This window comes from Podarcis vaucheri (assembly GCF_965113315.1).
Source record: "Podarcis vaucheri genome assembly, chromosome: 17".
NCBI lineage: Eukaryota > Metazoa > Chordata > Lepidosauria > Squamata > Lacertidae > Podarcis > Podarcis vaucheri.
This window is the reverse complement of record NC_138755.1, coordinates 4,794,024-4,820,713: the sequence shown is the minus strand read 5'-3', so window position 1 is coordinate 4,820,713 and position 26,690 is coordinate 4,794,024. Positions and strand designations below refer to the sequence as shown.

General features: G+C 48.2%; 2 protein-coding genes, 1 long non-coding RNA gene and 1 pseudogene across 8 annotated transcripts; 2 read left to right on the top strand and 2 right to left on the bottom strand.

Annotated features, from left to right (window-relative positions):
• Positions 1-461: 461 nt before the first annotated feature.
• On the top strand, positions 462-16,371 carry FAM3A (FAM3 metabolism regulating signaling molecule A). Of its 5 annotated transcripts, none has more exons than XM_082205664.1 (11): positions 462-637; positions 4,911-5,032; positions 5,656-5,766; positions 8,375-8,398; positions 9,428-9,541; positions 10,760-10,883; positions 11,122-11,180; positions 11,279-11,329; positions 12,332-12,416; positions 15,023-15,149; positions 15,442-16,371. In XM_082205664.1, the coding sequence occupies exons 2-11, from the start codon at positions 5,020-5,022 to the stop codon at positions 15,535-15,537; spliced, it is 804 nt and encodes a 267-aa protein (XP_082061790.1). In that variant the 5' UTR covers positions 462-637; positions 4,911-5,019; the 3' UTR covers positions 15,538-16,371. The 5 variants fall into 5 exon arrangements, with proteins under 5 accessions (XP_082061790.1, XP_082061794.1, XP_082061793.1 ...); XM_082205666.1 differs by having other exon boundaries at positions 499-517; XM_082205665.1 differs by lacking the exon at positions 462-637 and adding an exon at positions 746-847.
• LOC309522428 (adenosine 5'-monophosphoramidase HINT1 pseudogene) lies at positions 854-3,105 on the bottom strand (annotated as a pseudogene). The gene has a single exon. The product of its transcript is annotated as an adenosine 5'-monophosphoramidase HINT1 pseudogene (transcript).
• Positions 16,107-23,959, bottom strand: LOC309522429. Its single transcript, XR_014215095.1, has 3 exons — positions 23,028-23,959; positions 18,317-18,457; positions 16,107-16,815 (listed from the first exon to the last, which is right to left on the bottom strand). It is a non-coding gene; the product is annotated as an uncharacterized lncRNA (long non-coding RNA).
• Positions 21,526-25,897, top strand: SLC10A3 (solute carrier family 10 member 3). Its single transcript, XM_082205663.1, has 2 exons — positions 21,526-21,864; positions 23,974-25,897. Exon 2 carries the CDS (start codon positions 24,176-24,178, stop codon positions 25,466-25,468), a length of 1,293 nt encoding a protein of 430 aa, XP_082061789.1. The 5' UTR covers positions 21,526-21,864; positions 23,974-24,175; the 3' UTR covers positions 25,469-25,897.
• Positions 25,898-26,690: the final 793 nt, after the last annotated feature.

Sequence of the window (26,690 nt, the reverse complement as noted above, 5' to 3'; positions counted from 1 at the left end):
TCTTGCCTCCATCCATTCATCTCTGACCCATGATGGACTTAGGGGACTCACTCCCTTGGGGAATTGGGCAGCAAAAGCCAACCCCCCCTATTTTTCCTGCAACAATAGCTATGCGACTTATGAACATTTATTTATTGGATTTTTTTTACTGCCTTTTTGCCAAGGCCCCCAAGGCAGTTTACCATTGTAAAGCACTGGTTATATATACGTTATATAAAACGTCGAGAGCCTGAGAGCTCTCATGCCAGCATTGGCGCCCTCCCTGCCGCCTTCCCTCAGGGCGCCCAGGTAGCAGCCGCCTCAGGTGAGGTGGGGGAGCCGCTGCCCCGGGACTCCCGCTCTCAGGCCTCGCGCAGGGGGCGTTATGGGCGTCGCTCCGTGGAGCTGGCGCGGGTCGCCTCCGCTGCCGCCTCTGCCTGCGCCGTCTGCCCCGGGGCGCTGGGCGGAGCCGGCGGGAGGAGCCGCTGCCGCCGCCGAGCTCCAGTAGCAGGAAGATCCTGCTGGAGGCCGGATCCGGGTGAGGCGGCGCAGGAGCGGCGGGATTCGGAGGCCTCTCGGAGGCGCTTTTCCAGGCCGGCGCCTCAGGGCGAGAATCGAGGGGCGCCATGAGGAGGAGATCGCTGGGCGGGGGAGCTGAGTATGTGGGCCGCTGGACTTGGCCTCGCGCGCGCCAGGAGAAGAGACGAGGGGGCTGCCTTGGGGTTTGGGGGGCGGGCGGAAGGGACTGGGGTCCGCGAGGGGCTGTCGGTGGATGGTCGAGCGAGAGCAACGGGGGGAGAGCAACGTCTTCCCTCACGACGAGGGCCCGGCGTCCTTTCCAGCGGCGCGGCAGGCAGAAGTGCAACAGGTCTCGCTTCCCCGCAGCATCTTCTGCGTAGCGACCGGCGGGCGGGAAGGAGGCTTCAGGAGCTGCGCCGCTGCCGCCCGTGCAGCTGTTCAAGGCTCGGGGCCCGCCTGTCACCTGAGGGGAGGGAGGGAGGGAGAACTTTTTTTTTAAAAGGTTGATTTTAGAGTAACGTGGGGAGGGTTGGAGAACAAGATGGGGGGTTGAGCTCCGCTGCCCCAAAAGGTCCAGCTTGGAGGGAAATCCCAGCAGCTTTAAATTCTCTCTGTGTGCATCAGATCCCCTTCCAGTGTCGAGCGATGAGTGGATCTTTGGCTCCCCAGCCCCGAAGCTGTAGGGAGAGAGGTGATCCAGGGCAGGTTAAAAGGAAAAGAGCCCCAGGGTCAAACAAGGAGCGGTTCACTCATGGCAATTGTGGCGACCACCATATCCTGGGCTCAGGAAAGATATCTAGGTCAATTCAACTCCCTAGAAATCAGGGGGTTGTTATTAACTACAGTACTGTGCAATTTCTTTGAGGTGATTACCCTTTTTTTGCCCCTGTGGCTTTTGAGGACAAATGATGATGTGGAGCAGAGAGGAACAGGACTAGCCAAGATCCCGTGACCAGAGAGATCATAGTGGAGTAGGAACTTGAACCCTAGGCCAATGCTGCTAATATACAGTGGAAGCCACTTCAAGCCTGGTCTGCAGACAGGCAGCAGAATGAGAGGGTGATAGAGAATTCTGAGGTTCTGCAATGCATTGTACCACTTCAGTCACAAGGCCAGAAGCCACATTCTTTCCCCAAAACTCTCCAATGTAAACAAGCAAGTGAACAGAAATCACCTAAAAAACATAGCAGAATGGGAGGAGAGTTCTAGCCCAGGTCTCCCTCACAGTCTACTGTGCACCCGTTTTTTGTTTAATGTGAGAGAGCATTCAAAACATTGCTCCTGCCAAAAAGGGTATAATCCATCCTACCACCTCGTTTTGCTGTAGACCAGGCCTCACTGCTGTCCAGTGAGTGGTTTGACAACATTTCTGGGACATTCCTCAGTCACTGCGTCTCAGTTGTAAAACATCTTTACCATGGTGACTTGCTGAAGTCCTCTTCATGTGTTGGATTTTTAAACAGGACAAAGACATGTTTAAAACAGAACACAGTTGTTTGCACAGCTAGCCATAAAGATTCCTGCTGTGTTTACTTTGAGATTGGACAGTGTCCAGTAGTTACAATTGGTTAAAAAATGTAGGTGCAAAACTCTTGCTTGAAGTCTTGTAGTATAATGCCTACTTTGAAGGAGCTGCACTGGTTACAGATAAGTTGTCAGGTGCAATTCTTGGGCTTATGTTGACCTTCAATCCAAACCCACTGATATTTGACTAAGTCCCATGGAACCCAGGGAGACTAGCTAGGGTCTTGGGTATCTGGAGACTGGATGTATCTGGATACATCCAAACCTGCTTTACAGGTTTAAGAGGAAGTCCTATTGGACATGCTATTGTACTTTTTCAGGTTTCTTCTTTTTGGATGAGCTAGCATGCCTGTAACTTTATTGTCCAATAATTGCACAACTTCAGTTGTACTCACAGGAAAGTTTAAGTTACTGAAGTTACTGATCATAGTTGGGTTTTGAAAACATTTGTTGAGGGAGTTTGGGGGCAACATTCTTTCTTGCCCACCTTCTTAATCTGGAGGCCAACCCATCTGACATGTCCAAGGACATGGAGATGCACTTGTTAGACAGACTGACCACCATCTGGCCCTTCATTCACCACTATTCGGTATCCCCTTGTCAGCCCTAATTGAGTTGCACATTTATTGCCCACAATAATTATGTATCCAAGAAGAGCGTCATCAGAATTTTGCTCTTGAGAGAACTGAGCAATAAGATTCTTGGGAACCACTAGGAAATGGGTTGGAGCTTGTGGGGAAATGTCACGGAAGGCAAGGCACTTATTGTCCTCGAAGATAATCTTCCCTGGGATCTCTTTGTGGGTGAACTTCCCAAAGATAGTGTTTCTGCCTGGCTGCACCACATGTGCTTTGCTGATCTTGTCAGCCATCGCTCTCCCCATCGCCTCACCTGCTCACTTTTCGTATGTTTGATTGAGGGTATTGCAAATGTTGGCTTAGTAGCTCTGAGCTGGAGAGAAAGAATTCAAAACTCATTTCTGTCATTCTACCTTTAGGGGTGCAACAAATGCTTCTGACGCTAATACAAGTCCAAGGATGAACTCCCCCCGCCCCCCAGTTTGGAGCTGGGGTAGAAGGCAAGGATGAGACACTTCATCCTGTTGTAACATAAACAAAGGACAGAGTCACCCTGAATTTTTGTCTAGCTCCCAAGTCAGAAAGCAGTGAGATGCTAGGTGCCTCTGAGGTCAGGGAAAGCCAGGTCTGTTTGTCAGTCATACACCATTGAGGAATTGGCAGGTATAATTGTGGTCCGTTTATGGTTGGCAACAACATGACTGAGGGTTGTGATGTTCCAGAAATGGAATTCCCCTGATTGGTCTAAATACTTAGGAGGTTAATGAAAATGATTCATTTTTAGAAGAGTATTTGGATAATTGGTTTAGCACAGGGTTGGGGGACTTAGCGTCCTCCAGATGTTGGACGCCAGCTCCATCATCCTTACAGCAGCCGGCATGGCCAGCAGTCAGTGAGGTATAGTGGTTTTTGTGCCAGACTATGACCTGGGAGAGGGACGCGGGTGGCGCTGTGGGTAAAACCTCAGCGCCTAGGGCTTGCCGATCGCATGGTCGGCGGTTCGAATCCCCGCGGCGGGGTGAGCTCCCGTCTTTTGGTCCCAGCTCCTGCCCACCTAGCAGTTCGAAAGCACCCCTAAGTGCAAGTAGATAAATAGGTACCACTTTATAGCGGGAAGGTAAACGGCGTTTCTGTGTGCTGCGCTGGTGCTGGCTCGCCAGAGCAGCTTCGTCACGCTGGCCACGTGACCCGGAAGTGTCTCCAGGCAGCGCTGGCCCCCGGCCTCTTAAGTGAGATGTGCGCACAACCCTAGAGTGGGACACGACTGGCCCGTACGGGCAGGGGTACCTTGACCTTTATGACCTGGGAGACCAGGGTTCCAATCTCCACTTGGCTCTGAAGCTCACTGGGTGACCTTGGGCCAGTCATTGCCTCTCAACTTAAGCTACTTTACAGGGTTGTTGGGATTAACTGAGGGGGAGAACCTCTTTGTGATATAAAAGCAATAAAGCAATAATGATGGGAATTAGAGTCCAACTACACCTGGAGGGTACAGGTTCCCCTTCCCTGTGGGTTGATGGGTTTTTTTATGCAGCCTGATGTTGATTTATTTATTCATTTCTTAAAATATATATATATATATATATATATGCAGGTTTTGGTGTCTTCGGGTGTCTTCCCGTGTAAGAGTCGGGGTGTCTGTGCGACGTTTCGACGAGGTCTCACTCGTCATCTTCAGGCTGGTGCTTTCGGCTTCTTGTTACTGAAGTAACAAGAAGCCGAAAGCACCAGCCTGAAGATGACGAGTGAGACCTCGTCGAAACGTCGCACAGACACCCCGACTCTTACACGGGAAGACACCCGAAGACACCAAAACCTGCATTCCTATACCCGTGAAAATCTACGAAAGCATATATATATATATATATATATATATATATATATATACCACTTGATTGTAAGACAAAGTCTCAGAACAGTTTTAAGTAATTGAGGGTGGGTTTTTTTACAGATTCATTTATTAGTACATAAATTATTCTTAATGGTTTGCCACGAGAGGGGCCTGTATTGACTGTTTTGGTAGAATAAATCTATTTCAAATAAAATTAAAATTGGGTTTGACTGTGGCTCCCTGCTGAAAGGGCAAACCAGGGTTTGTTGCTGTGTAAATGTATGAAATGGTCCATAGTCTGGAAATAGTACAGGATTGTTATCTTGGTTGTCTCATTGGGTGCTGTGAAAGTAGTACTTTAATATTTGTTTGACATTTTTATGTTTATGTCTTTTTGAGTAGTGCAGACTACAGTATGGGCTGTTTGTGTTTTAAAAGTTCTTTGGGCTGATTCAGATTACCATTTCTGATCTTTGTAGTTTGAAGGGTGCATGTGACTAACCCATCTCAGAATCCCTCACCTGCCCTGGCACTTCAGGAGCCTAGTAGCATTGGATTGTCGCTGGTTCCGGACACCCTCAAGGGGCCATGAGACTAGCAGGTGAGTTTTAGCTTGAAAGAAGCATTGAAAGTTTTAGCTTGAAAGAAACATTTAGATTTGGTTAAGACACAGCAGGGACGCGGGTGGCGCTGTGGGTTAAAGCCTCAGCGCCTAGGGCTTGCTGATCGAAAGGTCGGCAGTTCGAATCCCCGCGGCGGGGTGCGCTCCCGCTGCTCGGTCCCAGCGCCTGCCAACCTAGCAGTTCGAAAGCACCCCCGGGTGCAAGTAGATAAATAGGTACCGCTTACCAGCGGGAAGGTAAACGGCGTTCCGTGTGCTGCGCTGGCTCGCCAGATGCAGCTTTGTCACGCTGGCCACGTGACCCGGAAGTGTCTCCGGACAGCGCTGGCCCCCGGCCTCTTGAGTGAGATGGGCGCACAAACCCCAGAGTCTGTCAAGACTGGCCCGTTCGGGCAGGGGTACCTTTACCTTTACCTTTAAGACACAGAACTGCAGCACTTAGCCAGTGATATCAGATATGCCTTTTGGAGCCCTTAAGCTCCTGGGACAACAAGGGAAAGATGTAGTAGCAAGGACTGCATTATGGCAGCAGTTAGGTTTAATCATTCAGGGGTTTGCTGGTGTTGTTGCAGATCTGACTTTGTCTGTCTTAACCATCTCAGGTCCCCTTCGTGTTGTTGTGATCGTCTTGACAGCAGGACTGACCTGGATCCTTGTCAGCGTCTTGTTGGGTACCCAGAGTGGCTTCTCTCGCCTGCAGCAGTTCCTCAGGAGTAAGAACAGAACAGCTAGGAGTGGGGATGGTTGGCTGTGGTGGGGAAGGGTTGGAGCACTGGGTCATGGCGGAACAGTTGCCTTTGCAGCTGCCACTGCCTTACCTGTGCCTCCTTCTCCATGCTTCACTCCCAGCCATGTTGTTGGGTTCAGGAAAAGGAGAAAGAGGACAACTATGGTTGTTAAACCTAGAGCAGGGATTGGATCTGTGGCCCTCCAGATGTTGTTGGACTCTGATCATCTGATCATCCCTGGCCATTGGCTATGCTGGTTGAGGCTAATAGAAGTTGGAGTCCAACAGTCTCTGGAGAGCCACAGGTTCTTCATACCTGATCTAGTGGTGGCTGTGAGGAACTGGCAGCAGAATAACTGGAAGGCTAGGATGATTTTTAGATCAGCATTGCATAGGTCTAGTAAGAGCTATTAGCCATGAGATCCAAGTGGACCTTTTCAGACAGTGTAACTCCAAATACCAGCTGCTAGGGACGGACAAGGGGAGAAGGCCCTGCCTTCATTCATTTCATGCTTGTCATCTGCTCCATGAGGGCTGCATGGTGAGCTGCAGAGAAAGTTCCACTGTGCTATGAGCATATTGTATCTGTGAGTGTTTCAGTGTCTTGGGCTAGCCAAGACAGTGAGGTTAGAGACCTTTATGGAGCCCTGTCGCAGGGTCACTAAAGTCTCTGTGCCTATAACATGTGACTTTAGAAGAGTAATTAGGCTTAAAGCAGAGGGGGTACAGAAGCTCCCTCATGGCAAAATCTTCTGACATTTACTGAGTGCAATTTATTTTCTGCTGATGTTTTCACACTTACTTCCTCAGACATGAGATGTTACTCTAATGAATAATTCCAAGAGTACTAATTATGTAATTTCTGCAGAATTTGCACTTGCTGTTCCAATGCAGTTTATTTATTCCCCCCTTTCCCTGCCTTGCTAATTTTTGTAACCCAAGGGAGTTGAGGGCCATGTACATGGGCTTTAATACATTTTTTTCTCTATCGGTGTCCCTGTAAAGGAGGTTAGGCCAGCCTTGTATTTAAGCACTTGTTTGTTAGCTATATCATGTAGGCTGGTAGAAGATGGACAGGGTGCACCATCACGCCTCTGAACCTAGCATGAGATCCAAGCAGGCTGCTGAGGTGGGTGGCTCCCAACAGAATTAAAAGCATAATAAAACATCAAACATTAAATACTTCCCTAAACAGGGCTGCCTTCAGGTATCTTCTAAAAGTCAGGTAGTTGTTTATTTCCTTGACATCTGATGGGAGGGCATTCCACAGGGCGGGCGCCACTACCGAGAAGGCCCTCCGACTGGTTCCCTGTAACCTCACTTCTTGCAGGGGGGGAAATGTCAGAAGGCCCTCGGAGCTGGACCCCTCAATTCCTCCACTGCAAACCCCCAGCAGGCTACTAAGAAATTTTGGGTGCTTATAACTTTTTGTGAGCTTGTTTACAAGTCTGGGTTGGATCAGACAGAAAATGATGGACTTAGGGTCACTGAGTGAGCTTTGTGACAATGTAGGGGAAAGATGGGGAACCTGTAGCCCTCCAGATGTTGTTGGACTCCACCTCACATCAGCCTGAGCCAGCATAGTCAGTAGCCAAGCCTGATAGGAGTTGTAGTCCAATACCTGGAGAGCCACAGGTGCCTAATCCCTGAAATATGGATTTGGACTCTGAAGACCCATGTTGAAGTGGATAGTGTCAAACTTGATCACATTCATTCATTCATTCATTCATTCATTCATTCATTCATTTGATTTATATACCACCCTTTATCACAGCTTATAGTGTGGAAATGCAGGAGCCATCCCATATGGTGTGTTTTTTAACTGATATAATTAAATTTAACTAGTCAGAGTAAGGGTGGGAAACCTGTGGCCCTACTGTTGCTGGACTACAACTCCCATCATCAGCCTGGGGCTGATGGGGGTTGTAATCCAGCATTGTCTGGAGGACCACAGGTTCCCCATCCCTGAGCTAAAGTGTGATCTACATTTTTTTCTGGCACCTGAGACTTCACTCCTTTTAAATGTCTAGACCCTACATCTGAATCCTCATTTGCCTAGTTCTTATAGTGCTTTAGAGATGTTACACATTTATTTCTTCAGTGATGGAATATATGTATGATCAGGTAGCCTTTGGCACCCTTGGTTGGGAAGTTCTAATCTACTTTTCACCATAAGAAGCTGCTTTTCCCCCTGCAAAGCATTACACTGTTATTTTAATGATGAAATGGAGACTTGTAAAAAGTGATTTTGCAAACTGGATAGCTCAACCTAGTGATACAAGCCACATAATTTCCAAGTTTGCAAGAAGAGTGTTTCTTTTCTTGCTTTTTGAGTATTGCCTCCAAGCCTTACGATTATATATATATCTCCTGACCTAGTATTGCATTGTGATGATGGGTGGGATAAAATACTTTAAATAAATAAACTGAAGATGTTTTAAATCACTGCTTTGGCACCTGTCCTGTTGGGGTGTTTTGAGGAGTAAAGTAATTTTAATATTGACATATTGCTGCTACATTCTTGAAGTGATGAGGCAAGGCACAAGATCTGGAGTGGATCTTGCTGATACAGCTGTTTCTTTGCTTCCTTGCAGGTCCTGAGAATCCTCCTACATCAGGTAGATGGCTTTGGCTACATTCTTATGGGGTCTATACTAACACACACCCGGTTTGCAAACTCATCACTCAGTCTGACTTTATTGGGAGCAACACAGGTTTTGGAGCTTGGGCACTCTTAAACTGTGTTGAACTGTTCTGCCACTTAATGGAGAGACTTTTTAAACTTCCCATAGTGCAACTGAGATAAACCAGAGAGATCCTGCTTGTTTCACAGTGCTGATAGTCACTTTGGATCAAGGAGAAGGCAAAAGGAAAGAGCAAGGAAATCCTCAGGGGGAAATGGGAAGATTTATCTCATCATAGCCCATCATACAGCATCGCCAGCTGAGGGACATACAGTTTGTCATGTAGCACCAACTACCAAGCAGTGGTGGGAAACCAAACAAAATGCACACAGAAATTAAGGGGGTGGCAGAGAGAAGTCTTCATTGGCTGTCTAGGACAGTTCTGTGCTGTATTGCGGTTCTCAGTAGCTGTCTGATAGAGTGGGGTTCAGTTTGGGGTGGCTTTGTGGTATATCTTAAGATAAAGTGAAATCATTAATTTCCCTTAGCAGCAGATGTGGTGGTAGTGACTCCCTGCCACTCCACTGTGGTAGGAAATGAGTTTGTGGTGATCAGTTCAGGAGGGATTATGTTGTACTGTGAACTCCAACTCCCATCATCCCTAGTCGTTGGCTATACTGGCTGGGGCTGATGGGCATTGGACTCCAACAGCACCTAGAGCAGAGTTTTCCAAAGTTTTCATGTTGGTGGCACATTTTTTACATGCATCATTTCGCGACACAGTAATACAGTTTTACTAGCAAACCAGAGGTTAAACTAACCCCTTTCCAGCCCTGGGAAGAGCACAAGGAGCGTCCGTGTGATGCGCTGACACACTAACTTGTCATGACACACAGTTTGGAAAGCTCTGATCTAGAGGGTTTGCCCATCCCTGCTTGTTAGGTTAAGTGGGAAATGAGGGTTCCACATCACTTTTTCTTGTGCGTCTCCTCTGGCTCTTTATGTGTGTTTTGCCATCCCTAGAAAATACTGGTTTACCTCAATGTCCTCGGGCTATTCGCCAAGAATTGGCCAGCATGCTTGATGAGATCAGAGTGGTCACGGCAGAGAAAGCAGGCAGCAACAGTAGACACCGCAGTGAGTTCAGATGAGCTGAGAGAGTGGAAGTAGAGGATAGTACAGTGGAGCATATGAAGGCCTGTTGAAAGCAAGACTTATTCCCAGCTTTCTGCTTTTGGTCATGCTGGCTGGGGAACTGATGGGAGCTGGAGTCCAAAAGGAACATCAGAAAGCCTCATTCCTACTTGTAAGGGAAGGTTCTGGCCTGCGCTAGCTGTCAGAAGAAGAAGTGTTATCATAGTTCAGTCATAGAGCATGTGCTTTCCATGTAATGTTCTGCCGTCTTTGGGTTTAAAATAATGTTTGCTTTGATGTCACGAAAATCCACAACCCGGCATCTTGGAGAGCTGTTGCCGGTTCCATGCAAAAGTCTCCTTCAGTTCCTGGCAACAGCTTTCCTTCAGCTGGTCAAAAAGTGGCTATCAGTAGAAGGGAGATGTCCAGACATGGGATGTCTCCCTCAAGACAGGCAGGGTTAATTGATGCAGCTTTGAAGATTGAGGCAGGTAGAACCCCGCCCCCCCGGTTCCTTCCCTGTCTTGCCCAAGTTCAGATTAGTTATACTTGCCTCTCTTGGCGTTTTTCCCCCCTGGTCCACTCCTAAGCCTTTTATCTTTCTTGTCTAGTTTTACCTTAAAACTTACTTGCCTTGTTGTACTACATTCCTTATCTTAATAGAAAAAATCCCATTGCCTCTGTTATTCCCCCTCTGCTGTCCCTTCTTTTTTCCTCCTTGCTGGGATGTGGGGGGGGGGGAGGATGTTCACTCTTGCAGTGAGAAAAGCAAAAGAAAGCACAAGTCAGCCTACCTGGGGAGGAGTGAGACAAAAACCATCACTGAGCCCTGTGGCAATGGCAGCCATCACGGAACCTCCTGCAAGGCATTCCCAGAGAGGATTGCCCCAGGAATTCCATTATTATAATGTATAAGGTGGGCAGGATCTTTTAGGTGACGTTCCCTGCTGTATCTTGGGGCTGGATGACTAAAACACTGTTGTGCCTTCATCTCGCCGCCAGCAGTTAAGAGCAATGCAGCAGTGTGGGGTTGGGGAACCTGTGGCCCTCCAGATGTTGCTGGATTCCCATCCTTGGCCATTGACCCTGTTGGCTGGGGCTGATGGGAATTGGAGTCCACAGATTGCCCAGCTCTTGACAGGGCAAGAAAGCATCCTGTTTGGCGCAAAAGGGTACTTGTAACAATGGGGCTTTAGGATTTCTTCTTTGCTGTCTACTTAGAACCTAGGCCTAAGAAGTACAAGTGTGGCCTTCCTCGGGCCTGCCCAGACAACTCGTTCGCCTTCCGGATCATGAGCGGTGCAGCTAATGTCATTGGGCCCAAGATCTGCCTTGAGGATAAAATGTGAGTCATTGCCACTGAGGAGAACTGTGGCTCTCAAAGCCTTTCTGTAACCAACCTGACTGGAGGTGGTGATGCTCAAGGGCTGCATCTACTTGCTCAGGAGCAATCCCCTATGGGTGGCTATTGGAGTGGGGGAAGAAACTAGGGGAAAGCCTTACCAATCAGATGTGACCCCACTCTAGCCTCACTTAGATCTCTTGATGGGACATTTTCTGACCAGCCCTGATCTTCCTTTCAGGCTAATGAGCAGTGTGAAGAACAATGTAGGCCGGGGCCTGAACGTTGCACTGGTGAATGGTAAGGTGGGCTTTTGAGGGTGTGGGCATGGATGATGATGTTGTAGAGCAACATAAAAACTAGTAAGCAACACTGTCCTGTTTTGCTCTGCTTTGCAGGGGTGAATGGAGAACTGATTGATGCAAAGTTCTTTGACATGTGGGCAGGAGGTGAGTGTGCTGTGTTGGTAGGAGTTTGGTACTCAAGATGGGGCAAAAAGAAGGGGAGATACAGGGATTAGTTGAGAAATCTTAAGGATGTGTTCCAATATGGTTATGGGGGCACGGGCAGCCTTTGGATTTGGAGGAAGGCAATTTCAAGGAAGGTTGCCGTGTTGACAACATGCACTGGATTACAGAAGATGGAGGCTGCGTAAGAAGAGGCTGTAGCATAGGGTTGCTGTCACTATACTGTTTTTTCACCAGGCTAAGAGTCCTGGGCAGGAGGCGGAACAACAGTGGATGGATTTGCAGGCTAGGTCTGTGTGAACAGGGGCACCTGAGGCTGTGCAAATAGCTTGTGGTGCTGGTGCATACTGGACCTGAAAGGAGACCGGAATGTGCTTTGACACCCAGCACAACTCCGGATGCTTGATGGGGGGAATGGGCCCTGGGTCAAGCAGAAGACCCAGTACAAATGCGTGTGCTGAAGGTTCCTCAAAGGTCAAGACACTGTAAATGCATCAAGAGGGCACATCCAGATTGCAAGATATTGATGATGTGGAGGGCATCCCTTGCAAAGGAACAGACTTTAGGGGTCATGGCCATAAAACAATTGCTTTGCACATTGATCACGCTTGCATATTTTCTGTCTTGATACTTACACCCTTTTTTGCACAATGTATTCCTAATTTGTCTCTGCTAGTACTGGGGAAGGGCTAGAGGTTAAGCAGATTGCTGAAACCTCACACCTAACCCCTGAGAATTGTGTCCAGCCACCCTTCTATCATCTAATAATTCAACAGGCATTTCCCACCTGCACTTTGGAGCAAATCTGCCCCAACCACTTTGGGGTTTTTAAAGTTAAGTTTTTCATAATGCTGAGTCCTACACCCTATGCCACCATCTCTGCAGAATTGTAGCATTTATGCAAACCTTTGGTCTATGACACTTGGGAGGAACAGTTGTTCTGAGATCTTCTTCCATTCTCCCCCTCTCTCCCTACCCTTCCAGATGTGAACGAGTTGTTAAAATTTATCCGGCCACTGCATGAGGGGACGCTGGTGTTTGTGGCCTCGTACGATGATCCTGCCACAAAGTGAGTGTTAACGGGGACAGCCAGCACAGGTTATGCTCAACTCATGTAGTAAAAATGTACTCAGCCTGAAAGAAAGCTACCTAACCTATATAAAACTAATGCAAAGCGGGTGTTGGGGGGCTGGGGAATCCCCCTCTTAACAGGTACTCAAGTAAAACTGGGAGTGTATTGAGAAAAGACAGCCGTTCGTTGCATCTGTTTTTTGATGCCTAGCATTTGAGACTCTGAGATCCAGAGTTGGTCTCCTTCAGATGAGACCACTGGGGGCCACTGAGGGCTTATTCAGACCTGCATGCCCATGGCTTGATTGCTTCTCCTTTGGTTACTCAGCCTTTGTGTCCTGAACCGCTGGCCCAAAGGAGGGATCATGGGAGTGGTTGAGTGCAGGTATCCTGAAGAAGGATGTCAAAAACACCAGAGTGCTTTATTAAAGAAAGGAGTAGACTTATTGCCTGCCAGGTCTCCTAGCCGTTACATGTTCAAGACAGACACAGCAGCAGGGAGATGGCTTGTCTGCACCCAAGCAAATGTGCACACATTCTTTATATACAAAGCAGTACATCACTTTGTCTAGAATTTCCCATCACTTCACCAGCCCTGATGAAGGCGTAGCTTGGCAAATATCCAAGTCTTACAGATAGCTCCCCTTTCTGGGCTCAAAGCCCAGTACCCTAAACCCACAGATAACGATAGCCTCAAAGCAAGCCAATTAGCTTATATCAAAGCAAGTGAATATAAACAGTGCTTTTTTTCTATAAAAACAGGTTCAGGAATGCTGCCCTGTCCCTCCTGCTTCTGCACCAGTGGAAGAGGGAGGGCTGCTGTGTGAACGGGCAGAGATAATACGCAGGGAAGAAGCCTCCCTGTGTGGCTGCTCTGCAAGCTGCCCTGTCCCTCCTGCTTCCGTGCACAAGCAGGAGGGGCAGGGCAACTCTATGGAGGGGGAAGAGCAGATGAGCAAAGAAGCTTTTCCCCTGTGTGTCTGCTCTGCAAGCTACCCTGTCCCTTCTGCTTGCTTGTTCAAGCCGGAGAGACAGTGCGGCTTGCAGAGCTAAGGCAGGGAGGCTTCTTCCCGCGCATCAGCTGTTAGCCTGGGAGGCTGAAGAGCCTCATTAAAGTCCTGGTGCACCTCTGGCTCATGAGAAGACCCTCTCCATTGCCCATAAAGGATGTCCTCTTTGCGCTCCAGGGAGAATCTTCTTGTGAGACAGAGGTGTGGCAAGAGGTGCCGGAACAATTTTTATTTATACCCCGCCCATTTGACTGGGTTGCCCCAGCCACTCTAGCCATATAAAAAACATAACAAAACATTAAACAATAAAAGGTCACTATACAGGGCTGCCTTCAGATGTCTTCTAAAGGTTTTTAAGTTACTTCTCTCCTTGGCTCGGGAGTTGCATAACTCCATATCGTCCAACATATGTTACTTTGTCGACCACTTCACCTACCCAAATGACAGCATAGGTGACAAATACCCAAGTCTTACAGATAGTTCCCCTTTCTGAGCTCAGATCCCAGCACCCTAAGCCCGCAGAGAAGGATAACATCAAAGCAAGTTATTGTTGTTTAGTCCTGTCCGACTCTTTGTGACCCCATGGACCAGAGCACGCCAGGCACTCCTGTCTTCCACTGCCTCCCGCAGTTTGGTCAGACTCATGTTTGTAGATTCGAGAAAACACTGTCCAACCATCTCGTCCTCTGTCGTCCCCTTCTCCCTGTGCCCGCAATCTTTCCCAACATCAGGGTCTCTTCCAGGGAGTCTTCTCTTCTTATGAGGTGGCCAAAGTATTGGAGCCTCAGCTTCACGATCTGTCCTTCCAGTGAGCACTCAGGGCTAATTTCCTTAAGAATGGACGCGTTTGATCTTCTTGCAGTCCATGGGACTCTCAAGAGTCTCCTCCAGCACCATAATTCAAAAGGATCAATTCTTCAGCGATCAGCCTTCTTTATGGTCCAGCTCTCACTTCCATACATCATTACCGGGGAAACCATGGCTTTAACTATACGGACCTTTGTTGGGTAATGAGATAAGTGTTTGAAATATGAAAACATGAAATATGAAAGTTCCATCTGATTGTTAATGACTCCTCCACACAGGCAATGTGTGATGCTTGATGCTGCAATTTTCAAACGATGGGCATGCATGTATGAATAAGCTTATAAGAGAGAGGGTTTGAAAATTAAGATATTGTGACTTTATATTATGCTTTAGGACAGAGATGGGGAAGCAGGGGCCCTCCAGGTGTTGTTGGACTCTAACTCCCAGCAGTCCCAGCCAGCATGGCCAGTCGTTGGGCATGATGGTAGTTGTAGACAAGAAACATGGTGGGGGCACTGGTTCCCCATCGTTGGATATTGGATCAAAGGGAGATTGCCAGACTTGGTGCAGGACAGGGCTTTTTCACCTGAAGGAATAACTTGTGTTTAAGTACAACTTCTCACACCACTACAGCATTTGGATGGGAGAAGAAATTCCAGTTGAAAGTCTTGCTCTGTACAGTAGTTTCTTGGCACCACACTGAACTTTTTCCAGAAAGAAGTATGTTGATGGGACCAGAGGAGTGAATAGTAGAGGTTTGTTTACTCACATTTTCTGTTCCCTCTAGGATGAATGAGGAGACCCGTAAAATCTTCTCAGAACTGGGCAGCAAGGTTGCCAAAGACCTAGCTTTTCGAGATAGCTGGGTTTTTGTAGGAGCCAAAGGGGTGCAGAACAAAAGTCCTTTTGAACAGGTACTGAACCATTTTTCCTTTTCACAGATATCACCTTGAAATGTCTGTATTTCAGAGAAATCCTGAAATCACTAGCTCACACATGAGGGAAACTGGAGCACTCCAGATATTGTTGGTCTCCAACTTCCATTGCTTCTGACTTATTGGCCATGGTGGCTGGGCTGATGGGAGGTGGAGTCCAACAATATATGGAGGGCTGGAGGTTCTCTACCTCTGCCTTAGATAAAATCTGGGAGGAGAAGCAGAGGAGTGTGAAATATCCATGTAAACCCTGATTTTGTTATTTTCATAGCACGTCAAGAACAAAAAGAGCTCCAACAAGTATGAGGGTTGGCCTGAAGCACTTGAGATGGAGGGCTGCATTCCACAGCGAACTGCTGAGGTCTAGCGATGACCTGTTTCCTTGAAGCCTGCGGTGTCTTTTTGTGGTGGGGGAAAGGTCCTTACTTGTCCACCTGTTGTTGTCTTCCCATATGGTGGCAGCTATCCATTCTCCTTCTCTCCAGCAGCCTCTGCCTCAACTAGGCAATCAAGTTTTCCTTTCCAAAAGGCACGTCTGGCCAAAACCCTGGGAAAGGAAGTGAGGTATATGTGAGGCCACCCCCCCCAACTCTCCCCTAGTGCCTTATTTTTCTCTTGGTTGGAAGAGCTCATCCTACTTCCCCTTTGCTTGTTGCTCTGAATGTGATGAGCAGATTGGTGCCCTCTGCTCAGAACCTGTGCTCAGAGGAAGCAAGTGTATTTATGTGACAGTCTTTCTTTTTCCACAGTGATCTGCACACATGGTGGGGAACCTGTGGCCCTTTGGATGTTGCTGGACTCCAGCTCCCATCAGCCCCAGTCAGCCCTGCCAGTGATTATTGGGTGATAGGAGTTGTAGTCCCAACTACATTGGGAGGCCCACAGGTTCTTCATTCCTGCGTTAAAGGGGCCACTACTTTTCTATAATAGTTTATGTGTTTAAGTTAGTTCTTCCACTACTACAGACACTAATATATAGGAGGAAGGGGATTAAGGACAATCCTTTTTTTTGGTTTTGGTGAATCTCTTGAAAAATGTCAAGTTGCTGTTTCCTGAAAGACAATGTTGGTACTTAAACTGTGATGGGAATTGGAGATGGATCACTGTTCATACATTGTTGTGGAAAGGAATCAAAGCTGAGTTACTTTTTTTCAGAACACTTGTTGATAAACGGTATCTCCAATAAACAATGTGCACAGCAGCTGTTGGTTAATTGTTGTTCTTTCAAGAGCAGAACCAGTGCTGTTCCCTTGGGATCCGCAATTAGTGGCCAAGAGAGTGATTGCACTCTTGTAAACTCTTCCATTCCTGCTTTAGGTAGAGTCTGCAACCAGCATTTTGGCCTTCCACTGCAGATAAAGCCTAATCTGCCCTTGGGGAGTGGGATCCTAATTTCTTTCCTGCTGCAGTAGGAGGACCCAGCTCACACATTCTTGGAAGGAAAGGATGCTACCTATGTCTGAACCTGGGCTACTGCAGCTCTTTTAATAGCTGGGGTAGGGAACCTTAGGGACTGAAGACAAATGCTTCCCTTGGGACTCTTCCCAGCCCTACCCCCTCCTAGTCTTGTTTTGTGCTCTCCTTGAGTGTTTTTGTCTAGCCTGGCTAGAATGTGTCCTTGACTCTGATAAAGCCTCTTGCTTCCCTGGATGGAGGGAAAACAAAGAAGAGTGTGAGTAGAAACTAGCCTAGTGTACAAGGGTAAAACTTTACATTCTTTGCTCTGCTTACCTTTGCCTCTGGCTTTGCACACAACTGAGTTGCCTAGAGCTGAATACAGCTGGTAAGGTTCTCTAGCCCTTTTCCAGGATTTGGGCTTACTATCTTCTACCTCACCTGTTCCCCTGCTTTCTCCCCAGCATGTACCCTGTCCAAGGTTTTTCATCACCACAAGCATAATGTAAGACTGTGCACAGAGTTATGGTGATCCAAATCATGTTGCCACCAGATGGGCTTATCCACACCTTAGTTTGCCCCAGCACTTTCCTCAGGAAAACCCTCTGTTTAGCCCTGAATTGGAACAAATGGCAGTCAGGTTTTCTGTGGGCTGCCTTTGTTCCAATTGAGCGCTAAAGAGTAGGATTTCCAGGGGAAAGTGTCAAAGGCAAAACTGCTCAGACTTGTGCCTAGAAGGCACAGGACAAGCAGCAGGGTGGACAAGCCTGTTGTCCTCTGTAACTGGGAGCAACATCCAGAAGGGGGAAGCACTTCTACCAATCTCACAATCACCCTGATGATAGGGACATACCTGTGTCTCTGTGCTGAAGACTAAACTGGATTTTACTCACACTTCTTTTTTAAAAAGCTTCAACTAGCCACTTAAGTTGAAGAAAAAGTAGCCACTGCCCCACTCCAGTATTCGCTTCTTATCATATCGTTTTTTTCTTCAACATCACTGTGCCCTTAAAGGTGCATTCATTGGCACCTTTGAGGGTAAATAGCAGCTGAAGAAGGTGACTTAGGTTAGGAAACTGGCATGGGACCTTGTGAACTGCCCTCAGATCTACAGATTAAGAGCAATATGCAATTTTAATAATAATAATAATACTGGGGCCTCAATCCAGATCAGCAGCTGCTTTTTCTTTAAAATAGTGGACACTTGACACATGTTTCTAGAGTGTGAATAACATGTAGTTTTTCCTTGGATCATGTCCATAAAAGCTGGGCTGGCTGCATCCTATGACTGCTGTTGTGCAGTTTTAATAGAGCATTTAGGGAAGCCCAGCTTAAACTAATCACTTCTGCCTGTTGAACAGAGAGCAAAAGGTGTCCTCGGACAGTATCTACAGAAGAAGTTCCAGGTAATCTCAACTTTTGCCTGCCCGGGATGGGGATTCTTCTGGATCCATAGGTAGCCATTCTTTCAAGTATTGCCAAGTACCTGGGGCAGCCTTCACCAGCCTCCAGATGTTTTGGACTCCACCTCCCAACTGGCCAGTGATCAGCAATGATGGGAGTTGTAGCCCAATGATCTCTGGGGGGTACCACGTTGTGGAAGGCTGACCTGGGTCAATCACTTTCTGTTGGAAAGGGGGGAAGGAAACAAAGATATGCTGCCTTGGGTTTACAGGTGCTCTTCACATACTTATGGTCATCTAAGGCACAGATTTGCAATCAGTTTTCATTAGTAAAGAAACAATACCTACCATGCCATGCCTTGTGCAATAAATTCCTTGTGGAATGGGAATGGTTTGAGGAAGAGAACTTAGACAAGTTCCTTGAGCTGCAGGAAATCAAGATGCATCAGAGGAGCAAGACACAGGAGCATGTCTCAGGGCCAGTGGAGCCTGGTGCAAAAAACAGAATCCAGAATATGCTGGCTCTGGGCCACTGCTGAACAAATGGATTTAGTTTAAGTGCCAGAACTGAGCTGAGCTCACAGTCCTTCCATACAAAAATCCATTGTTGTTACTGCTAAACAATAGGGAGTCAGAAACCTTGCCAACTTCACACCCAGTCATTTACCAATGGAGCTTGCTGTGCCTTCTGCTGGTGTCAGTGACCAAAGTAAGCACACTGGAGAGAAGGAGCTGCCTTGTATGGAGTTGGACAACTGGCACATCTAACTCTTAGAACAGCTGATATACTGACAGGAGCTCTTCTGGGATTTGACCAGGGGTTTCTCAGTTCTGCTTTCCAAGACTGGCCACAAGCTCTAGGATGCTCAAGGCACCCCAATCTGTCTCCCTCTCTCTGTCCCCTCACACTTTTTGCTATTGCCATGTACTAGGTAGTCTCCCTCAACTGGGATTTGTTGCAGCTTTGTGACTTCTGAGTGGGCACCAACAAGCAATGGATTGAAGTATTTTGTCTGCATGGTAATATTCATTTTGTTCCCCTGCCCCCTTTTCCTGAAAGCAATAATAAAGCAATTATTTTAAAAAGTGTATCTGTTTTGGCCCACCAGAGTCCCTCTTTATAATGATCACAATTACAGTGATCATTACCATGCAGACAAAATACATAAGAAGAACCAACCTAGATCAGACCCAAGGCCTGGCATCCAGTCTCCACAATGGCCGCCTTTGGCAGGGGGTGAAACTAGGCTTTATTTCACCCGAGTCAAAGACCGTGCTTGGAACACACACACTCCATGCGCATTTGCACACACACAGGCTGGGAGCCTCAATAGAGTCCCTCTGGAGGCTTCACCCAGGGCAAAAAAACCTGGCTAGCCTCCCTGTAGCAACGGCTCTGCCTTTGGGAAGTCCACAAGTGGCATTTTACATGCAGATGAAACTCCTGAGTGGTGAGAGATCTCAAGGATACCAGTACACACCTTGAGTGTGCTACCCTTAGAAATAAGGATGCTAGAGACACATCTTTATAGTACCGGGTTTTATTTACACACATCTACAGGTTGAGTATAAGATGGAAGGGTTCACAGCATTAGCACTCAAACACATCATGCTCCACCATTAAGTTTCCAGACTTACACAAAAGCCAAAACTGACCTAGCTGATGATCAACTCTCCTCCGACATTCACTGATGATATCACTTCAAGGGTGGGGCGGCAGCAGGGAACCTGTACACTTTTTGCTCGGCTTCTGAAAGCATCACCAGTCATACTTTCTGTGGCAAATCAGTCACTTGGACTTCTTAGTCATGCAAAGAGATGCTAAACAGGCCTGGCTAGAGCTATTAAGCGACTGGTTTGACTACTTCAGTAGCCTTTCTTTCTTCAGAATATCCTTTTACAGATATAAAACTACAGGCTTGGAGGGAACCTACAGACAGGGTCGTACCTAGGGGTCTGCTAGGTTGGCCCCCACCCAGGAAAGGGTGCAAAAATCACACCTCTCCACACCAAAACATCTTGCCAAAGGTGCACATGACTGTGTGTGTGTACCAATGCAGTTCCTTGCCAAGGACACAAGGGAGCCTAGGTATGCCTCTGCCCACAGATGATATCCAGACCACCAATGCCCCCAGTCCTATAACAAGGGGATGAGGGCAATCACCCTCTCTTGCTGTTCTTCCCCAGTGACTGGAACGCAGATGCACAAAGACTAGAACTGCAGCAATCAAGCTTGCCAGTCATTAAGGTGGTTAAATTGCTATACTTGTTACATCTTTTGAAGGCCTAATCATAGGAGCTTTTAATAGGTGATGAGACTACAAAGCAGGAGGGAAATATCTTGAGATGGAGCTATAAAACAAGGAAAATTATGATTGCAGTCCCAATCATAATCCCTACAGATGTTAATTTTTTTAAAAAAACACAGACAGGTAAACCATGTGTTTTGAAAAAACCTCCATTGTTATCAAGTGCCATTTGTTCCACTTTAATGTGGTGGTTTGGAGTGAGTTACATAATTTAGCAAGTTGAAACAATACAGTCTTGTGGCTAATAGTACAATCCTATTTCATATCATAGCTGTCAACTTTTCCCTTTTCTTACGAGGAAACCTATTCAGAATAAGGGAATTTCCCTTAAAAAAAGGGAAACGTTGACAGCTATGTTTCATATATATTTAGAAGCAAGCCCTGTTTAGTAAAATAGGGATAGCACCCAGGTAAATACGTACAGTATTGCAAAAGACATGATGAGTAAAGTGCTTTGAGCAATCTGAAGTGGTATATAAATCACAGAGAATCTTAGAGTTGGAAGGGAGTCCCAGGATCATCTACTCCAACCCCCTGCAATGCAGGAATCTTTTTGCCGAATGTGGGGCTCAAACCCAAAACCCGAAGATTAAGAGTTTCATGTTCTACCAACTGAGCTATCCCAGATCCTAAATATTAAATTCCATCCATTATCTTCTATCAACCTCTGCTTAGCACATCCTCTGGTGCCATATTGTCACTGAGCTGACAGGAAATGGCATTGGGAGGACTCTGCTCGCTTTTTGGTTTTATATCTTCCCCACAACATTGCACAAGGGGAACAATGATTAAAGTCCTCCCTCTCATCATCCCTGAATAAAAATAATAATCCCAAACCCTCTTCTTAAGCACAGGAAATACTCTAACTAAATGCATTTAATTGATACAAGTGAATCCGTAATCCCAGCAGAGCAAAAAGCCTCCCAATCCCATCAATCCGAGGATAGAAGGCCTTTAAATTGCCCAATCGAATAAAAGGATGAGCATAATCCTTTCCATCACATCACCGCCTAATCCCATTGAGATAGTTAGCGGTGGAGTGCATCCGTTTCTTCCAATCAGCGCTCAGCGAGTTTCTGATCCAGCCAACCCGGCAAAGGGTTTTTGCTAAACGGAGCAGAATGTAACTATTAATCTCCCATTTAGGACAGACGTGGTTGTCCACTTCCTCCAATCAGAACCCAGAGTGCCCCTATGATCCTATTTATCGAGGCACAGAGCGAGCTTAATGCCTCCTGCTGCTCTCTGAGATTTAAAAACACACACAAGCCAGCCAACCAGCGCATGGGAGGGAATTATTCTTGCTTATACCCGATCCGAAGTGTTTTCCCTGTTGTTCTCTGCGCCTAAAGAGCATTTATTTATTTTTTGCGGAGGGGGGGGAGACTACAAATCCCAGCATGCCCTGCTAAAGTCCCGGGGTGATCCTGCCATGAATTCGCATTCAGTTGCTGTGGGCGTGGCTATGATTGTGATGCGCCGCCACCCCCGGGGGGCGGAGTCGGAGGGGAAGGAAGGAAGAAGGAAGGAGGAGAACGCAACCAAATCCAGCGGCGGAGTTCAGCTCTGGGGCGGCGGCGGCGGCAGGTGAGGCGGTGGGAGCGCGATAGAGGCGGAGGGGTCAGACCAGGGCAGATTTTCGGGCTGAGGATCGCGGCTTCCCTGAGCGCTCCTTTGCAGAGGACTCTTTAATTGACGGCTGGGGAGAGAATCGGGAGGGGGGGGCAGCTGCTCAAGGCTCTTGCTGGATCGTTGCTGACTTTGGGGGGTCTTCCTTTGGTAGCGGGTTTTTGTAGCGGAGGGAGAGAGGGAGATAAGAGGACGCACTGGGGGGGGGGGTGAAGGGACGGGCCGCCTCCCTTTCAGGGAAAGTGGAATCGGTTTGGAGGAAAGTGTTGCGAGAGGGCGCCGAGCTTTTCCTCTTGCCTAAGAAAACAGGAGCAAGAGAGAGCAAGCAAGTTTTGTGGCCAGCGGGCTCTTTCCCAACAGGTGTTTATGGCTCGGAGAGAGAAGTGACTCAGCTGAACTGCAGGGGAAGCAGGAGAGCAAAGCGGGTGGGCTGCTCGTGCCCTGCGCCTCATTCTCCCCTGCAGTGGCGTAGCGTGGGTTGTTAGCACCCGGGGCAAGGTAAGTTATTTGCGCCCCCTAACCCGTGGATTTGCGCCCCCTAACCCTAACCCCCAGATGTTGCGCCCGCTGCGGCCGGCCCCCCCTGCACCCCCCACGCTACGCCACTTCTCCCCTGCATCTCCCTGCCCCCTTCTCGCTCACACGCGCGCCCTCCCTCTGCCAAAGGGGCCACTGAGTGCAATGGGTGGCGGGCCAATTCCTGTGGGAAACACCTTGCCCTCGTGGGCTTTAAAAATGTTTGAGGAGTTGGAAACACTTCAGGCCTGGACAGAGCAGCTTAAAAACATACACACACACCTCAGATGTAAAGGGAAATTGTAGGAGGTCAAGCCAAAGCAAATGGAACACACCTAGAGCGAGTACATTTATGGCAAGCCTGGTGCTATTTAAAACAATCCTAAGATGGGAAGGCAGGGGAAATCATTGTCTTTCTCTGCATAGGGGAAGTGGCAAGGTTCTCTCTTTTTAAAACTATCTGCTGAATTTAAAAGGGAGGTTAAGGGAAAACGTACTTCCTTGTGTGGTTTTTAAGAAAAGAAAAATTTGGGGCTGCCCCGTGTATTATTGCTGTCCTAGGCAAGCTGAAATGTTGACACACTGATTGTTATGCTTGTCTTTACCTTTAACACAGGGCAGCCAATGAAGGTCTGAGGGTTACTGGGCTGCTGCCTAGCTTGAAAGTGCAGGCAGGCTCTTCCTCATACCATTGTTTAGCTATCTGGGGCAGGCACCCCTGGAATTTGGGTGCCCCAGGGGGTTGCCCGGCTTGCCTTTTTATTGGATTAGCTCTGCTGAGCAAAGGGTTGCATAGACTGGGAGCACTCTGGCAATCCCTCTGCCCCTCTCATAATCCCGATTATGTCATCCACCCTCCCGTATGCAAGCCAGCCTGTGAAATTGCCCCCAGATGGGGTTTCCTGGCCATGCTCATTGTCTCAGCACCCGCTCTGTGGCCCTTCCTGCCTTAGGGTCAAATGAATGAGAGCCCTCCTTGTTCCAGTTGTTGGGAATGGAGGAAACAGTGGAACAGGAGGCTCTGTGGATGCAAGACTGTTAAAAGATTAGAGGGTTCTACAGTTTGTATTATGACAACCCTCACTTGGGATGCTCTAGGCCAAGGGTAGCTAAACTCACTGGCCATTGGCTGGGGCTGATGGGAGTTGGAGTGCAGCAACCTCTGGAGGGTCTCACATTACTACAGGCCCAGAATACCCTTCCTTGGGTTAGGACATGGGTAGGCAACCTAAGACCCGGGGGCCGGATCTGGCCTAATCGCCTTCTAAATCTGGCCTGTGGATGGTCTGGGAATCAGCGTGTTTTTACATGAGTAGAATGTGTCTTTTTATTTAAAATGCATCTCTGGGTTATTTGTGGGGCATAGGAATTTGTTCTTTTTAAATATATATATATATATATAGTCCGCCCCCCCCCCATAAGGTCTGAGGGACAGTGGACCGGTCCTCTGCTGAAAAAGTTTGCTGACCCTGGTAGGAGATCAGATGAAGTGGTTTACTTGGTCATGGTGTGTGTGCCTCTAAGAATTACCCAATGTTTATTTCCTTGTAGGTGAACACTGTGCACTGTGCTTGAACACTCTGCCTCCCTATCCACTTCCTGATTTGGTTGGATGCTTCTGCGCCATCACTGTTGCATCAGCAGAGGGTGCCCTTGGACCTGAGCCGAAAAAGAGAATGACCCCTGCCCAGTGAATCCATGTTTTGTCCATGCTGGAGAGGGAAAGAAGTTCTGCATGGAATGAGTCCTTTACATGACTTTGCCAGCCAGCTGCGCCATGGGTGGGGCAGCCCTCTTCTTTCTCCACCTGCTTTTGGCTGGTTGGGCTCAGGGAGCGACTGCTGACAGCCCTTACCTTAGTGTGGGGGACGGGACAGCGTTGGAATTTGACTTTCCTGCAAACAGCCGTGGTGTCTTGCTGGTTTCCTGCCGCTATTCAGGGCCCAACGCTTGGCTGAGCGCGGAATCTCTAGAACCTACCGTTGTTGCCGTTGAGAACGTCAGCGCTTCCTGGGGAGGAGGTTTTATGGTTGGGTTTCAGTCCAGCTTAGCTGGCCTAGCTCCGCTGCAGCTGCAGTTGCTGGAGCAGAACAGACTTATCGAGAAAGCCGATTTCCAGATCCGTGTCAGTGCTCCAGAGCCGGTGGCATCGTCGGGGCTGGGCCACTTCTCTGAGAACCCCATCCTCTATGCTCTCCTGCCTCTCATCTTCCTCAACAAATGTGCATTTGGCTGCAAGGTGGAGGTGGAGGTTCTGTGGAACCTGGTGCGCCAACCCCACCCGGTCATGCTAGGCATACTAGGCCAGTTTGTGGTCATGCCGCTGTACGGCTACCTCATGTCCGTGGCCTTCTCCTTGCCTAAGCCGCTGGCCTTGGGACTGGTCATTTCTTGCTCCTCACCTGGCGGTGGCGGCGGCTACCTGTACAGTCTGCTGCTGGGTGGCGACGTCACCGTGGCCATCTCTATGACCCTCCTGTCCACAATTGCAGCCACGGGGCTGATGCCGCTCTCCTCGACGTTCTACGGCTGGTTGTTGGGCGCCCACGAGACTCTCCACGTCCCCTTCCTCAAGATCTTCATCACCCTGCTCTTCATCGCTGTGCCCATCTCCACTGGCATGTTGGTCAAGTGCAAGCTGCCTCGCCTCGCCCGCCTGCTGCTGCTCCTGATCAAGCCGTTCAGCTTCACCCTCATTATAGGAGGACTCTTCATGGCGTACCACATGGGCGCCTTTATCCTGGCGAATGTGCAGGCCCCGATTGTGCTGGCGGGCGTCACTGTGCCCCTCTTTGGCCTGCTGTTGGGCTACTTGCTAGCTTGGTGCTTAGCGCTGCCTGGGCCACAGCGCCGGACGGTTAGTATTGAGGTTGGGGTACAGAACAGCCTGCTGGCTCTGGCTGTGCTGCAGCTCTCCTTCCAGCGGGCCCAGGCTGACTTTGCCTCGCAGGCTCCTTTCATCGTGGCCCTGAGCAGCACTTCAGAGATGTTGTTGCTGGTTTTGGGGAACCTGGCATACAACAGACTCTGTTCTGCAGGCTCCTGAGTGCTCCTGGGTGAGGGGAGGCAGATACCAAAGATGTCAGAACATTGGCTGTGGCCTGCAAGAAGAGACGGATACCATAGGCCTTAGAAGCTGGTCTTGGGGTGCTTTCCCCCATCCCTGGGGTGTGGATTCCAAGGCCTCAGCCTCTCAACCTTTCAAGGGGTGGCTTGGGTACCAAAGGGGCCCTTTGAAGTGAGAAGCACACACCTCCCAGAGGCTGCTTGAGTGCTAGGAATCCACATCATCTGGCCTTTTTGTTTTCTGTTTTCTTGTCTACTTGTTTTTCTACACAGCGAGTGGTGCCTCTGGAGCTTAGAGCTAGAGCTGTACTGACTGTGAGGTGGAAGATGGGGGGGGGGTGGAAGTGACCCATTTCTTCTCTCCTATTCACCAGGGATACAGGGTTTGAATAAAACGAAAGAGATAATATGTTCTGTGTGGCTGTCTTCTTCTTATTTCCTTCCAGGAGCTGCAGAAATGGGGCTTTGTGGAGTGATGGGCAGACGTGGAGGCAGCCTAGGAGGATTTTTTCACATTTTTTTAAAAAAGCTAGTGTCCCTGAAATGTGCTTGAAGGCTTGGGTGAAAATGTCAGAAACAAATAAAAACTCCAAAATCCACACTTGTGCGATGCCTTTTATTACGGCCAACCAAAATGTCACTTGTAGGACCTAATAAAGGTGTTGCCCAACTGGATTTGGGATTATTATTTTCTTATAGACCGAGTTGGCTACCTTTGCTTTTTATATAATGAAGTAAAAAAGTTTGGAGTTGGGTGATAGTTTTCTTCAGAGAATTACAGGGAATATGAGAGGGACATTGTAGTCTCCCTCCCTGTGTGTGCTTAGGTGTTTGTAAGAATATATATGCATCCTCTCTTCTGTTGCCTCTGATAAACAAATTTCTTATTAATATTTTTGCACTGTTAAACAAGTTTTTAAAATGGAGGCAGTGAGGAAGAGTATATGCAGACCATGCTGTCGCTCAGCAGTCTGAACAAAAGGAACTCTACCTCTGGCCTGTGAAGAGCCAGGTCTGCTGCGTCAATATTCAGTATCCTCCTAGTATAGCAGGCACTAACCTGTTGGCCTCTGGCTCCAGCATGGCCAATGGTCAGGGGTGAAGTGAGCTAAAATACAACAACAGTGGAAAAACCACACGTTAGCCACCTCTGAGCTAGTTCAACTTCAGCTCTCGCTACTCATGCAGAATGCCTGCTGAGT